Source organism: Sciurus carolinensis, chromosome 9, assembly GCF_902686445.1.
Source record: "Sciurus carolinensis chromosome 9, mSciCar1.2, whole genome shotgun sequence".
In the NCBI taxonomy this organism is placed as follows: domain Eukaryota; kingdom Metazoa; phylum Chordata; class Mammalia; order Rodentia; family Sciuridae; genus Sciurus; species Sciurus carolinensis.
The window spans coordinates 73,244,804-73,260,710 of NC_062221.1; the positions used below are offsets into that span (position 1 = coordinate 73,244,804).

Genomic DNA, 15,907 nt, shown 5'->3' on the forward strand with positions numbered 1-15,907 from the left:
ACTCTCTTAACTTCCATATTACTTCACTGCTAGGATTCTGGGTTGGCCTTTGCTCCACCAGGGGTAAGCACAGTCAGAGGTGTTCTCTGTCACTCACGTGCTTGCAGTCATTCTCCATTTACTAATAACTGGCTCTGTGATTCCCCTGCACAACTTGCTGCATGAAAGAACTCCAAGTCTTCTTTGTAGACACAACTTTGCCCCCAAGTGGGTACCATGGCCTAGAACTGAATAGGGGAGTGAGAGTTAGTAATGGATGTTCCCACTGAGCCACTAATACAATTTGTCCGGGAGTTCTGTATTCTAGGAGTTTTGAATCCCCAACAATTTTGTGCTAACTATTTCTAATCCTAAAGTGATCCTTTACTCATACTTCACACTTGTTCTTTGGGCTTTACCTTGCTGATCCTGAAAAGAGTTCCTCAGACAGGGCATTAATCATCCAGACTATATAAAGAACTCAAAAATGCTTAACACCAAAAAAGCAAATAACCCAATAAATAAATGGGTGAAGGAATCAAACAGACACTTCTCAAAAGATGGCTGATAAATGGATAGAACTGGAGACTATAATGCTAAGTGAAATAAGTCAAGAAATACAAGTGTTTAACAAATACATGAAAAAATATTCATCATTTCTAGCAATTAGAGAAATGCAAATGAAAACCACATTGAGATTTCATCTCACTCCAGTTAAACCGGCAATTATCAAAAATACAAATACTAATACATGTTGATGAGGATGTGAGGGAAAGGCACACTTGTACATTGCTAGTGTGACTGCAAATTAGTGCAACAACTCTGGAAAGCAATATGAAAACTCCTAAAAACATTAGGAATAGAACCACAATGATCCAGCTCTCCAACTCTTTGGTGTATATCCAAAATATCTAAAATCAGCATAACATAGGGACATGCCACATCAATGTTTATAGCAGCACAATTCATAATAGCCAAACTATGGAATCAGCCAATGTTCATCTTCAACAGATGAGTGGATAAAGAAAATGTGGTATATATACATAATAAAGTATTACTCAGCTGTGAAAAAGAATGAAATCATGCTTCAGTGCTGTGAGCTCTCCATCTATGATTGTGGCTGCCCACCATCACTGAGCTGCTGCCTCAGTGGTTGCCTTCATCTTGGGACTCCATGGACGCCACAGCCATCTTGACACAGCAGCCTCTGTCTCCGGACACTGACCAAGGCCTGGAAGCCCAACATCAAGGCTGATTGCTTGCTGATCACCACCAATTGCCTGACATTTGTCCCATTTGCTTGCCTTTTGCCTGCCCATCACCCACCATTTGTCTGACAATCGTCTGCTGCCCGATGCTGCCTAGAGGTGTATCATCAGGGTACCTGCAGATTCGGTTACATGCAGCCACCACCATGTTGAGACACTGACCGGGTCCTGGAGTTGAGGGTCAAGGGGCCTATAGGTTTGCCGCTGCACAGTTGTCATCTCAAGGTGTGGCCACCTCAGTCTGGGGACACCAGCTGGGGCCTAGAGATCTACTGTCAGGTTACCTGAAGGTCTGGTTGCACCTGAGGTCTTCCTGCTGGGTGTGCTAATGGCCACCATCTTGCTGCCTCTTTGTAGGGTCACTCCTTTGTGTGAGTGCATCCCTGGTGGTCTCTCAGCAAGTTGAAAGGGCATTGAGATCTTGGGATTGCAGCATGGCAGAGTCTGGGGAATCTGAAGCCCAGATCTGTCAGATTGTGGCTGGGTCTGCATGGGCAAATCTGGGTCTGGAAAGCCTGTGGAAAGCCAGAGACTGGGGGCAGTTCCCTGGGGGAGCACAGGTTGGAGAAACTGAAAAAAAACTGAGCTCTTTCCAGCTTAGTGAGTCCTAAAGTGCTCAGGGACAAAAGGTGCCAGCTAAAATGGGTGGGAAGACTGGAAAAGGGTGTAAGGGCATTTTGCTATGCGCTAGTCCAGCCAACCAGTCCAACACCCACTGGACTGGAGCTACCATCCAACTTCAGACTACCCCACCTATCAGCGGAGAAGGGAAGCTGAGAAATTATTGAAAGCCAATGAAAACAATTGTTCAATTTGCCTTTGAGACTTTCCTCCCCTGCAACATCTCTCCCATCTTTGAAACCAAATATTTTTCATTCATGCATCAATTTATTGAATGGGATATCTGAATAGCATATTACAGTTTCATTGTGCATTCTTATATTTTTATTTTTAAAAAATCTGTATATATTTTTCTCTCACTTATCTGTCTCCCTGGATTTTCTTTCTCACTTCTCTCATGCTAACAATCAACCTCTATTGTTTCCTTCTTCACTCTTATTATAAATTTTTACCTCTATCTTCTCTCCTTTCCCCTCATAAACATCACATCCTATACTACTCCTTTCCCTCTTTGTTCATCATTTGAAATGGTAAGCCCTTATAGCAAACTTACTATTTATATTGTAGACAATAATTGAATGCATTCTTTCTGTTCATTGTACAAAACTGTAGATCCATTAGTAGGAGCTATTTTGTATAAGGCTGTATATTGTGTGCATTGGATGCTGCTAATATTGCCCCCCCACCACTTAAAGATGAAGTACTGGAAGTCTTCAGGGACACTGTAGGACTACAGGGTAGAAACTGTATTGCCTCAGATCCATAGTGCTAGGTGGAAGACACACAAACAACATGAAAAAACAAGGGAACAAAGTGCCTCAAAAAAACCAAGATATTCCAACAATAGAATCCAAAGATAACACAGTAGAAGAAATGTCATAGAAGGAGTTTAGAAGGTACATAGTTAAACTGATCATCAAATTAAAGGATGGTATCAGAGAGAAAAGATAGGAAGTGAAAGATCACTTCAATAAAGAGGCAGAGAGTATAATAAGAATCAAGTAGAAATCCTTGAAATGAAGGAAACAATAAACCAAATTAAAAATTCAATGGAAAGCATCACCAACAAACTAGACCACTTGGAAGAGAGAACCTCAGACAATGAAGACAAAATATATACTCTTTAAAATAAAGTCAACGGTACAGAGAAGATGGTAAGAAACTATGAATAGAACTTCCAAGAATTATGGGATAACATGAAAAGACTAAATTTAAGGTGTGGAGATACAAACCAAAGGAATGCACGATCTTTTCAATGACATAATAGCAGCAAATTTCCCAAATCTAAAGAATGAAATAGAAAATCAACTATAAGAGGCTTACAGGACCCCAAATGTATGAAATTACAGTAGACCCACACCAAGGCACATTATAATGAGAATGACTAACATATAGAATAAGGATAGAATTTTAAAGACTGAGAGAGAAAAATATCAAATTATGTATAGGAGGGACATAATTCAGACATCAGCAGATTTCTCAACCAAGATCCTCAATGCCAGGATGTTCTAGAATCATATATATCAAGCTCTGAAAGAAAATGGATGCCAAACAAGAATTTTATATCTAGCAAAACTAAGTTTCAGATTTGAAGATGAAGTAAAAACCTTCCATGATAAACAAAAGTTAAAATAATTCACAACTAGAAAGCCTGCACTACAGAACATTCTCAGAAAAATATCCCATGAGAAGGAAATGAACAACAACAACAACAACAACAACAACAAAATGAAAACCAGCAAAGGCAGGAACTACACTAAAGGTAAAGTTAATCAAGGAAGAAACTAAGTCAAGTTGAAAACCAACAGTAAAACAAAATGACCAGGAATACAAGTTATATCTCAATAATAACCCTGAATGTTAATGGCCTAAACCCATCAATCAAAAGACATAGACTGGCAGACTGGATTTAAAAAAAAAAAGAACCAACAATATGCTGTCTTCAAGAGACTAACACATAGGAAAAGATATCCATAGACTGAAGGTAAAAGGATGGGAAAAAACATGTCACTCACATGAATTGCATAAACAAGTAGGGGTTTCCATTCTCATATCAGATAAAGGGGACTTCAAACCAGAGTTAGTCAGAAAGGATAAAGATGGACATTTCATATTGCTTAAGGGAAACATACATCAACAAGACATAACAATTGTAAATATTTATACCCTAAACAATGGAGTATCTACATACATTGAACAAACCCTCCTTAATTTCAAGAATCAAATAGGCCACAGCACAATAATACTGGGACTTTAACACACCTCTCTTACTACTGGATAGATCTTCGAAACCAAAACTAAACAAAGAAACTATAGAACTCAATAATGAAATCAATAATTTAGACTTAACAGACATATATAGAATATTCCATCCATCAATGAGCGAATACATTTTCTTTTCAGCAGCACATGGATCCTTCTCTAAAATAGACCATATATTATGCCACAAAGCAACTCTTAGCAAATACAAAAAATTAGAAATACTACCGTGCATTCTATCAGATTATAACAGAATGAAACTAGGAATCAATGATAAAATAAAAAATAGAAGACTATTCCATCACATGGAGACTAAACAACACATTATTGAATGATGAATGAATAACAGAAGAAATCAGAGAGGAAATAAAACATACTTAGAAGTAAATGAGAACACCAATAAAACATATCAAAATCTCTGGGACACTAAGAAGGCAGTGCTAAGAAGAAAGTTCACTGCATTGAGCTCATTCATTAAAAGAATAAAAAGTCAATGAATAAATGACCTAACATTACTTCTCAAAGCCCAAGAAGAGGAAGAACAAATTAACACCAAAAGCAGTACAAGACAGGAAATAATTAAAATCAGAGCTGAAATCAATGAGATTGAAACAAAAGAAACAATTCAAAAAATTGACAAAATGAAAAGTTAGTTCTTCGAATAAATAAATAAAATTGATAAACTCTTAGCTATGCTAACGAAGAGAGAGAGAGAGAGAGAGAGAGAGAGAGAGAGAGAGAACTCAACTACTAAAATTCGTGATGAAAAAGGAAATACCACAACAGACACTACTGAAATACAGAAGATAATTAGAAACGATTTTGAAAATTTATACTCAAATAAAATAGAAAATGTCAAAGACATCAACAAATTTCTAGAGACATATGATCTACCCAAACTGAAGAAGGAGGACATACACAATTTAAACAGATCAATTTCAAGCAAAGAAATAGAAGATGCCATCAAGAACCTACCAACCAAGAGAAGCCCAGGACCAGAAGGATTCTAGCTAAGTTCTACAAGACCTTCAAAGAAGAATTAACACCAATACTCCTCAAATTATTCCATGAGATGGAAAAGGAGGGAACCCTTCCAAACTCATTCTATGAGGCTAGTATCACCCTGATACCAAAACCAGACAAAGACACATCAAGGAAAGAAGACTTCAGACCAATATCCCCGAAGAACATAGACATAAAAATTCTCAATAAAATTCTGGCAAATTACCTACAAGAATATATTAAAAAGTTAGTGCACCACAATCAAATGGTGTTCATTCCAGGGATGCAAGGTTGGTTCAACATACAGAAATCAATAATGTAATTCATCACTTCAATAGACTTAAAGACAAGAATCATATGATCATCTCAATAGATGCAGAAAAAGCATTTGATAAAATTCAACACCCCTTCATGTTCAAAACACTAGAAAGACTAGGGTTAGAAGGAACATGCCTCAACATTGTAAAAGCTATCTATGCTTAACCCAAGGCTAACATCATCCTAAATGAAGAAAAATTGAAAGCATTTCCTCTAAAAACTGGAACAACACAGGAATGCACTCTTTCACCACTTCTATTCAACATAGTCCTTGAAATTCTAATCAGAGCAATTAGGAGAAAGAAATTAAAGGGATATGAATAGGAAAAGAAGAACTCAAAATATCACTATCTGCCTACAACATGATTCTATATTTAGAAAATCCAAAAAAAATCCACCAGAAAACTTCTAGAACTCATAAATGAATTCAGCAAAGTAGCAGAGTACAAAATCAATATCCATAAATCAAATGCATTTGTATACATCAGTAATGAATTTACTGCAAGAGAAATTAGGAAAACTACCTTATTCATAATAGCCTCAAAAAAAGAATATTTGGGAATCAATCTAACAAAAGAGGTGAAAGACCTCTACAACGAAAACTATAAACATATAAACACTAAAGAAATAAATTACAGAAGGCCTTAGAAGATGGAAAGATCTCCCTTATTCTTGGATAGGCAGAATTAATATTGTCCAAATGGTCATACTATCAAAAGCGTTATACAGATGTAATGCAATTCCTATTAAAATTTCAATGACATTCTTCATAGAAATAGAAAAGGTAATCATGAAATTCATTTGGAAAAATAAGAGACCCAGAATAGCTAAAGCAATCCTTGGCCAGAAAAGTGAAGCAGGAGGTATCACAATACCAGACCTTAAACTATACTACAGAACAATATTAACAAAAATGGCATGGTATTGGCACCAAAATAGACATGTAGACCAATGGTAGAGAATAGAAGACACAGAGACAAATCCACATAAATGTGGTTATCTCATAGTAGACAAAAGCACCAAAAACACGCACTGGAGAAAAGATAGCTTCTTCAACAAATGGTGCTGGGAAAACTGAAAATCCATATGTAGCTAAAGGAAATTAAACCTCTTTCTTTTACGCTGCAAGAAACTCAACTCAAAGTGGATGGAAGACTTAGGCACTAGAACAGAGACCCCCATGCCTAATAGAAGAAAAAGTAGGCCCAAATCTTCATCATGTCAGCTTAGGAACTGACTTCCTTTACAACGTGGGAAGCCATCCATGTTTAGCAGAATCAGGCTTGGCTGAGCCATGGGAGGCAGAGGTCTGATTCCCAGGAACTGGCAGCCATGAGAGACTGTTTCAGATAACCTGGGGTAGGCAGCTCTACAGAAGTGGCTCACCACCTGATAAAATGGTAATTCTCTAAGCAAATGGCTTCCCCAACTCTACCCTACCCTGTTTCCTCACAGAAGAAGCTCCTCCTAGTCCCTCTATACCTGTTCGGCTATAAATAAAGGGAAGGTGGGCTGCTCCATCATGTGAGAGGCCAGATCATGGCATGGTTCAATCTGTCATGCCCCTTCCCATTTGAAAAGATTATTGACTCCTGTGTTCATTTAATTAAACAAGCTTCTTAGTGATTAATCAATAGCCAGCACCATCGTCCAACAGAAACCCTTTCCTTCATCCATGCTGGATGTGGTAAGAGAACCCCTCACATTACAAGACTCCTAAAGGGCAAGAAGTAAAATCAAGAATTGATAAATGGGATGGATTCAAACTAAAAAGCTTCTTCTCAGTGAAGGAAACAATAACGTGAAGAGAGAGCCTACAGAATGGGAGAAAATCTTTACCACATGCACCTCCTATAGAGCACTAATCTCCAGGATAGATAAAGAACTTAAAACTTAACACCAATAAAACAAATAACCCAATCAATAAATGGGCTAAGGAACTGAAGACACTTCACAGAAGAAGAAATTCAATCAGTCAACTAATGTATGAAAAAATTCTCAACATCTCTCACAATTAGAGAAATACAAATCAAAACTACTCTAAGATTTCATCTCACTCCAGTCAGAATGGCAATTATCAAGAATATAAGCAATAGAAAGTGTCGGCAAGGATGTGGGGAAAAAGGTACACTCATACCTTGCTGATGGGACTGCAGATTGGTGCAACCACTCTGGAAAGCAGTATGGAGATTCCTTAGAACTCCTCAGTTTATACCTGAAGGACTTAAAATCAGCATACTGCGGTGATACAGCCACATCAATATTTATAGCAGCTCAATTCACAATAGCTAAGGTATGGAACCAACCTAGGTGTCCCTCAACAGATGAATGGATAAAGAAAATGTAGTATACTATATATCTATAATGGAATATTACTCAGCCTTAAAGAAGAATGAAATTACGGTATTTGCAGGTAAATGGATGGAGCTGGAGAATATCATACAAAAGGAAATAAGTCAAACCCCCCAAACCAAAGGCTGCATGTTTTCTCTGACAGCTCAGTGGTAGAGCACTTGCCTAGCATGTGCAAAGGCGTTGGGTTTAATCCCCAGCTCCAGCATGACCACTGCCATAAGAACAACAATCCCCCCACATACAAGGATTCAGCTTTTTTGGGTAATGAGGTTTGAACTCAGAAGTGTTCTATGACCAAGCTACACCCCTTACCCTTTTTTTAGTTTTTGAGACAGGGTTTTGCTAAGTTACTGAGGCTGACCTTGAACTTGTGATCCTCCTGCCTCAGCCTCCTCAGTTGCTGGGATTACAGGTGTGCACCTCTGCACCAGCAAGGAATTAATATATCTGAAGATGCACACACACAGAGGAATTTCTACTTTCTCAGAATTTCTACACACACACACACACACACACACACACAGTTTTCAATGTGATTTTCATATTGCTATTGATTATACTAGTCTACCCAAATTCCCTACAGAATATGAGTCACCATGATCACATGACTTTAATAAGTCTTTCTTATCATTATAGGTGTTTTATTTTCAAGAGTAAAGTTATAAAAACTGAGGTGTTTTTACTTTAAGCTATTAAAAGTAGAAGGTTACAGGTACCAGGAAAAGGTTTCCCACCCTAGTAAACTTGGATTTGTCAATGAAAATTCTGTTGCAATAGGGATTTAGAGGCTGTTTTTGCTAAAAGCTCTGACTCTGAGCCTGCGGATGCCCAGTGGGTAACTAAAAGCAGGACAAAAACTTGGCATCTCTGCCTTTTGTTTTGTATGTGTCTGCTTTTGCTACCTTAAACTTTGGGTCAGACCTGCTCCACTCTGCACATAGGCATGTTAATCATTTAAGGAGTGTCTGTCTAAAAACTTGTAATTCAAGGTCGATTAACCCTAAATCTACCTAACCACTCTAATCGCGTGTCAAGGCTGAAGGCACTAAGATAAGAGTAACTAGGGAACTTTTAAGATTTGCAGAGACGTCATATTAAGATTTGCAGAGACGTCATAATCAACAGATTGTCAACTGTCAGCCGATTCACAACATCCTGTTCCAGAACCTGGAGTGGTGCCTGGAAGTCTTCAGTCATTGCCCCAAACCTGCCAAGAACAGTGAGCCTTGCAGACACATCACTCCCCCACGAGACTGTACCCCTAAGAGGCAGCAATCGCCCATGGCAGGAGCTGAGGCTGCCCCCATAAGCAGGATCCATTACCCCATGATGGCAACAGAGCTTGTTCCTCTAAACAGGAGCAATCATTTCATGATGGAAACTGGATGGGCCTTTCAAGTGATAGACTTCCCACAGAACCACTCCTGAGATAATGATCAACAGACCACAGTTTGATCAAGGCTGCTTAATATGCATGCCTTTTACCCCGGCCCCAGTTCTTCCCGTTTAAACCAGAAGCTTATGTCAGTAACCCGCAGATGAGGCTGATACTTGGTGCCCCTTTTCTTCCTGGCATAGCTTCACTGAATAAAATTCCTACTTCAGCACTGCTTTTCCCATTTGATATTTGGGACAAGAGACTGGACCTGGTAAACTGGGACCCCTTCAAGTCATTGCCCCGGCTTAGGACTCTGGCAACACTGTATTTCCTCTTTGCTTTGGCTGTTTAAATATAAAACTTAGTTTTAGAAAACTAAGGATAAAGGTTTTGTTTTTAGGACATATTCTAATTTTCATTACTTATATCCTTTACGATATAAATTTCATTACTTATATCCTTTTTCAAAGAACATATTGGTTTTTTAACTTCAGTCTACACTGGGGATAGGCAAACTTTGGCCCATGGGTCAAATCTAGTCTGCTTATTTTTTAAAGTTATTTTTTGATTCCTTGTACACGAATGGGGTACAACTTTTCATCTCTCTGGTTGTACATGAAGTAGAGTCACATCGTTTGTGTAATCATACATGTACATAGAGTAATGATGTTTGTCTCATTCCATTCTTTCCTTCACCATCCCCTTCCCACCCCTCATTTTCCTCTACACAATCCATCCTTCCTCCATTCTTCCCTTACTCCCCTCATTTATATATCATCATCCATTTATTAAAGAAAACATTCAGCCTTTGTTTTTTGGGGATTGGTTTATCTCACTTAGCATGATATTCTCCAACTGCATCCATGTACCTGCAAATGCCATAATTTTGTTCTTCTTTAAGGCTTAATAATATTCCATTACGCATATATGCCACATTTTCTTTATCCATTTATCTATTGAAGGGCAAGTAGGTTGGTTCTACAATCTGACTATTGTTAATTGAGCTGCTATAAACACTGATGTGGTTGCATCACTGTAGTATGCTGATTTTAAGTTCTTTGGGTCTAGGTCAAGAAATGGGATAGCTGGGTCAAATGGTGGTTCCATTCCAAGTTTTCTGAGGAATCTCCACACTGCTTTCCAGAGTGGCTGCACCAATTTGCAATCCCACCAGCAATGTATGAGTGTACCTTTTTCCCCACATCCTCACCAACACCTATTATTGTTTGTGTTCTTGATAACAGACATTCTAATTGAGGTGAGATGAAATCTTAGAATAGTTTTGATTTTCATCTCTCTTATTACTAGAGATGTTGAACATTTTTCCATATATCTGTTGATTTCTTATAAATCTGTGAAATGTCTGCTCTGTTCCTTAGCCCATTTATTGATTGGGTTATTTGTATTCTTGGTGTAAAGTTTTTTTAGTTATTTATATATATCCTGGAGATTAATGCTATATCTGAAGTGCAATGGCAAAGATTTTCTCCCATTCTGTAGGTTCTTCCTTCAGGTTCTTGATTGTTTCCTTTGCTAATAAAAATCTTTTTTTGGGGGGGGGAGGTGCTGGGGATTGAACCCAGGGCCTTGTACCGACTGAGCTATCTCCCCAGCCCCAATAAAAATCTTTTTAGTTTGAATCTATCCCATTTATTGATTCTCACTTTTATTTCTTGTGCTTTGAGACTATTGTTAAGGAAGTCTGGTCCTAAGCTGACATCATGAAGATTTGGGCCTACTTTTTCTTCTATTTGGTGAAGGGTCTTTGGTCTAATTCCTAGATCCTTGATTCATTTTGAGTTGAGTTTTATACAGGGTGGGAGATAGGGGTTTAAGCATTTGATAAAATACAGCACTCCTTCATGTTCAAAACACTAGAAAAAACAAGGATAGTAGGAACATACCTCAACATTGTAAAGGTCATCTATGCTAAGCCCACAGCCAACATCATTCTTAACGGAGAAAAACTGAAAACATTCCCTCTAAAAACTGGAACAAGATAGGGATGCCCTCTCTCACCACTTCTATTCAACATTGTCCTTGAAACTCTAAGCAAAGCAATTAGATAGACCAAAGAAATTAAAGGGATATGAATAGGAAAAGAACTCAAAGTATCACTATTTGCCAATGACAAGATTCTATATTTAAAGGATCAAAAAAATTCCACCAGAAAACTTCTAGAACTAATAAATGAATTCAGCAAAGTAGCAGGATATAAAATCAACACTCATAAATCTAATGCATTTCTATTTATGAGTGATAAATCCTCGGAAAGAGAAATTAGCCTAAAAAAATGTTGGGAATCAATCTAACGAAAGAGGTAAAACACCTTTACAATAAAAACTACAAAACACCAAAGAAAGAAATTTTAAAAAATCTTAGAAGATGGAAAGCTCTCCCATGTTCTTGGATAGGTAGAATTAGTATTGTTAATATAATATTGTATTGTCTACACCATATTGTATAATATAGTATTGTTTGTATAGCACTATACAAATTCAATGCAATCCCAATTAAAATCCCAATGACACACCTCATAGAAATAGAGAAAGAAATCATGAAATTCATTTGGGAGAATAAAAGACCCAGAATAGCAAAAGCAATCCTAAGCAGGAAGAGCAAAGCAGGAGGTATCGCAATACCAGACCTTCAACTATACTACAGAGCAATAGTAACAAAAACAGCATGGTATTGGCACCAAAATAGACAGGTAGACCTATGGTATAGGATAGAAGACACAGAGACATATCCACATAGGTACAGTTATCTCATACTAGACAAAGGTGGCAAAAACATAAACTAGAGAAAAGATAGCCTCTTCAAAAAATGGTGCTGGGAAAACTGGACATACATATGCAGCAAAATGAAATTAGTCCGCTTATTTTGAAAGTAAAATTTCATTGGAACACAGTTGTGCTCATCATTTATCTGTTTCTGCTTGCACCCTAACAGAGCAGAGTTGAGTAGCTACAGTGGAGACCATTTATCTGCCAAGGCTAAAAAGCTAGTTGGCCCTTTACAAAAGGTCAGCCATTCTTTCTGTATAGCACCCCTCCCACCTCTGTCTCATCAACTCTCATTTCTCATTTTGTGCTCCTGACATTTTCTTCAAAACTGGATTAAGATAACCTGTACTTAATTTAGGTTAGATTTTTTTATGGAACAAAATAAAAATTTGATTGCTTCCTTACTGGTGTAGTACTTTTCTGTTTGACAGTGATCCTCAGGAGGAAAAAAAGAATTTGCCCAGATCCTAGTTTTCCTAGGACAAGATAAAGTCTTTAAATTTGTACAGACATTTATTTCAGTTCATAAATTTTTTATTCAACTTTTCTTATTGCTATTTTATTTGTTCTGGTTTCTTCTTCTTTAAGAATTTCTACTCCATGTGGGGTTAGCCATCTGGGGCTAACCTTTTTGTCATTTTTTATCTCTTGGCCCTTTCCTTCCTATTCCATATTGGATGATTTAACAAATTTGTCACCAATATTACCCATTTTATTCTCTGCTGTGATACTTCTGTTCTTTTAACTGCATTCAAATGAACATATAAACTTTGTCATTGGATTTTAGTCTTTTTGCATGTTTTTTCTTACCCATCTCTTTCCTTTTCTGCTGCCATCTGTCTGTTTTGCCCTTGTCTGTTTTTATTATTCCCTGCTTCACTCGCCAAAGAGGTCGCTTCTTTAAGCCACCTATTGAAAACACCAAGAAAAATGTTTCTAAACTTTTCTTGCTTCTTACAGTAATATATTTGTTAAGTAGACTTTTATCCTATTTTCTACATTTTCCTTTGTAAAGTCTACACGGCCTCCTGTTGATTTTGTTGCTGGCGCTTTGTTTTTCCTATTTGCCAGTGTTGGAACGGAGAGGGAGCCCTGCGACTCTGATGCTCGTGAAGGGGGAAGACTGCCTTCCGCAGCGCCCTCCTGACGGGCGGGCGTTGTGGGAACATGCGCGTTAGATCTGGGGCTGCACGGTGGGCTGCTGTGCCGTTGTATGAATTCGTCGACATTCACCTTTCCAGTCCAATGGCATGGACACTCGGGCCTCACAGCTCGGGGACCATGATGAACACTGCCTCTGTGAACATTGTCGTCATGCCTGCTGGTGCACGTAGTCTCAAATTTCTGTTGGATATATAACTGGGAGAAGTGCTGGATGAGGGGGTGACGCACAGTCGAAATTAACCACAAATAAAGACAATTGTCCTGTGAATGGCAAGCCGAAACTACTTGAGGAAAATTCAGCAACATTTCTTTTTGTTTGATTCAGCGAATCAGGATATTATCATTGTAAAATGTTAAAACGAGACAAATGAAAATTTTCTCTTGAAGTAGAACATGTAGAAAGCCATCAAAGAGAACAAGGCTCTTCCATTTGATTATTGTTAGGATTATTTTAAATTTTGGGGAGTTTAAGGAAAATAAATATTTTTCCTCAAGAATCACACATGGACAAACCCACGAGAACTGTGTACCTTGGAGAAGCACAGATGCTGAAATTCTTTAGATGATTTTATGGCTTCCTTTAAAGATTTTTTAAAATTACAATCTGTAAAAAACAACACAAATGTTTAAGATTATGTCATCTTTCATAAACATAATTACCAGATCAATGTATTCAGAAAATTATTGTAATACAATGAAATACAGCCCTGACTTTGAAGTCAGACAGACGCAGCTACATCCTAACTCTGCCATTTTTGAGCCCTATGAATCCAATGTTTCTTACCCCACTGTCCCAGTTTGCAAACTCCAGAACTTAAAACCAACTTTACATTGAGGAAGTTATAATTGAAAATTTAATATGTGCACATTTGTGAAATATTCAAACTACAGAAGGACAAGAAAACAAGTTTCCCTGTCTCCAATATCACTTCTAGTCCTCAGCTTCCATGCCTACCAACAAGAACTTACCAATTTCTTGTTGATCCTTCTAGAAACGTTTTGTCTATTGCAGTCATAATGAATGTGTATATGGGTTTGTACTGTGTGTGTGTGTACGTATATAGGTATATATGGGGATGTGCTCCTGCACACACTTGGCTTTCTCATCCTAAGTAGTCAGCATCTTTGAGTATGTTAAATTGCATCGATTGACAGGGGTTCAAACCACATTTACAGGGAGTGGAGAGGTGTTACTGCCATTTTTTCTTTCTATACAGAAAAAATTTTTTCTTCTCGTTTTCACCTGTGTTGTACTTTACCCACCCCAAGTCATTAAACAGTGGGCCCCAGCAAAGGCTTAGCCACATTTGTTTGTTCTCTCACCAAGCAGAGTACTATTTCATGTCCATAAAAGGAGGTAAATTTGCATTCAAGTCCATAGGTCAGCAGTGTCCATGAGTGGTGGGTGTTATTCCAGCTTAACATTTGTTTTTATTGTACCAAGGTCCCCAGTCGTAGGCAGTGAAGGAGACTGTGGAGGAGAATAGAGGCAGCTAACTGTACACCAGCAATCTGTTTTGTTCTGCACCTCCACAGTGGCATTTGCCATTCTGGATACAAATAGATTAGCTCTAAGGACGAAATGTAAGATATTTTTAATAGGTGTTAACACAGGCAAATCTTGATTACTTAACAATACACAAGCAATCTGATCATCATGAATGAGAATAGTATAGTCCATGGCCCATCCCCAGGTTTACAAAGCCATTTTTCTTGTTCCAGTGGTCCTGTGACTTTGGTAAAGAAGCACATAATAAAATGACATATTTTCCTCTAGGGTTCAAAGATCTTGGGTTCCTAGTTTTTATAAAAAATCATAGTTTTCATTCTAGTCCCTTTGCCCATGGACCTAGGAACCATTGCCATCAAGACCCTATTTGCCATTCCCATGGCCACTAGACTATATGGAGCCCTTGTGGAGCAGCAACAGTAAATTATCCTGTGTTCCCAGTGAGTGCAGGTCTACCTCTTAAGCATCCTCATCTTTATCCAGATGGTGCTGTCAGGCAGGCACTGTGGCACGTGCTGCAGTTGTGTTTATTGATGGTCCTTAGAGCTAGCCATAGCTGTTTGTTCCACACTGCCAAGGATCCACCTTCCAAGTCTAGTGTTGTTTTAGTGGGTCATTCATTGACTCGATCCCATGGTAGCTGGGTTAGAAGGTAAGTAGAAATGCCAATGTATATCCAAATTCCCAGCCTGCTTTTGCACCATGTGGTCAGAAGGATGTGTTCTATGAGCGTGTCGCATGTGGTGCCAAGTATTTGAAGTCCACGTATGGTTGCCTTCTGTGTGAACTTTTGGTAAGCATGTGTCCATAGCAGTCCAGTGTGTGTGTCTGTAAACTTACAGCACTTTACTAGCAGCAAGGGTCTCATGATGTCAAACTGCCACTATTGTACAGTTTCCTCCCTTGAACTATCCACTTGCTATATGAGGTACTGGCCACACTGCTTCACAAGATGACAAAGTCACACAAGTACAATGTCTGAGTATCTTTATGGGAGCTTCCATTGCTTTGCTACAGGCCAGAGAGCGCTACTTCCCTGCTGAACTTTCTTCCTATGTAGTCAAACAGCCACATCTTTAGCTGATGCATTTTCTAGTCATTTAATTTACTTTATGTTTTAGTCAGTTTTTCATTGTTGTGACTAAAAGACCCAACCAGCACAATTATAGAGAAGGAAAAGTTTGGGGGCTCACGGCTTCAGAAGTCTCGGTCCATAGCAGACTCCATTCCTTGGGGTTCAAGGTGAGACTGAACATCAAGGCAGAAG

At 38.3% G+C, this 15,907-nt stretch overlaps 2 protein-coding genes across 2 annotated transcripts in view; both read right to left on the minus strand.

The window, feature by feature from the left end:
* The window catches only part of Nr1i2 (nuclear receptor subfamily 1 group I member 2), a 59,182-nt gene extending 57,787 nt beyond the window's left edge, over nucleotides 1-1,395 (minus strand). The window contains exon 1 of the mRNA XM_047565487.1: nucleotides 1,284-1,395. Within this exon, the coding sequence (XP_047421443.1) occupies nucleotides 1,284-1,395 (112 nt within the window). The remainder of the gene's footprint in view (nucleotides 1-1,283) is intronic.
* Nucleotides 1,396-12,476: 11,081 nt separating this feature from the next.
* Nucleotides 12,477-15,907, minus strand: part of Cfap91 (cilia and flagella associated protein 91) — a 60,655-nt gene continuing 57,224 nt past the window's right edge. The window contains exon 19 of the transcript XR_007110335.1: nucleotides 12,477-13,734. The gene's annotated coding sequence lies outside the window, so the exon portion shown is untranslated. The remainder of the gene's footprint in view (nucleotides 13,735-15,907) is intronic.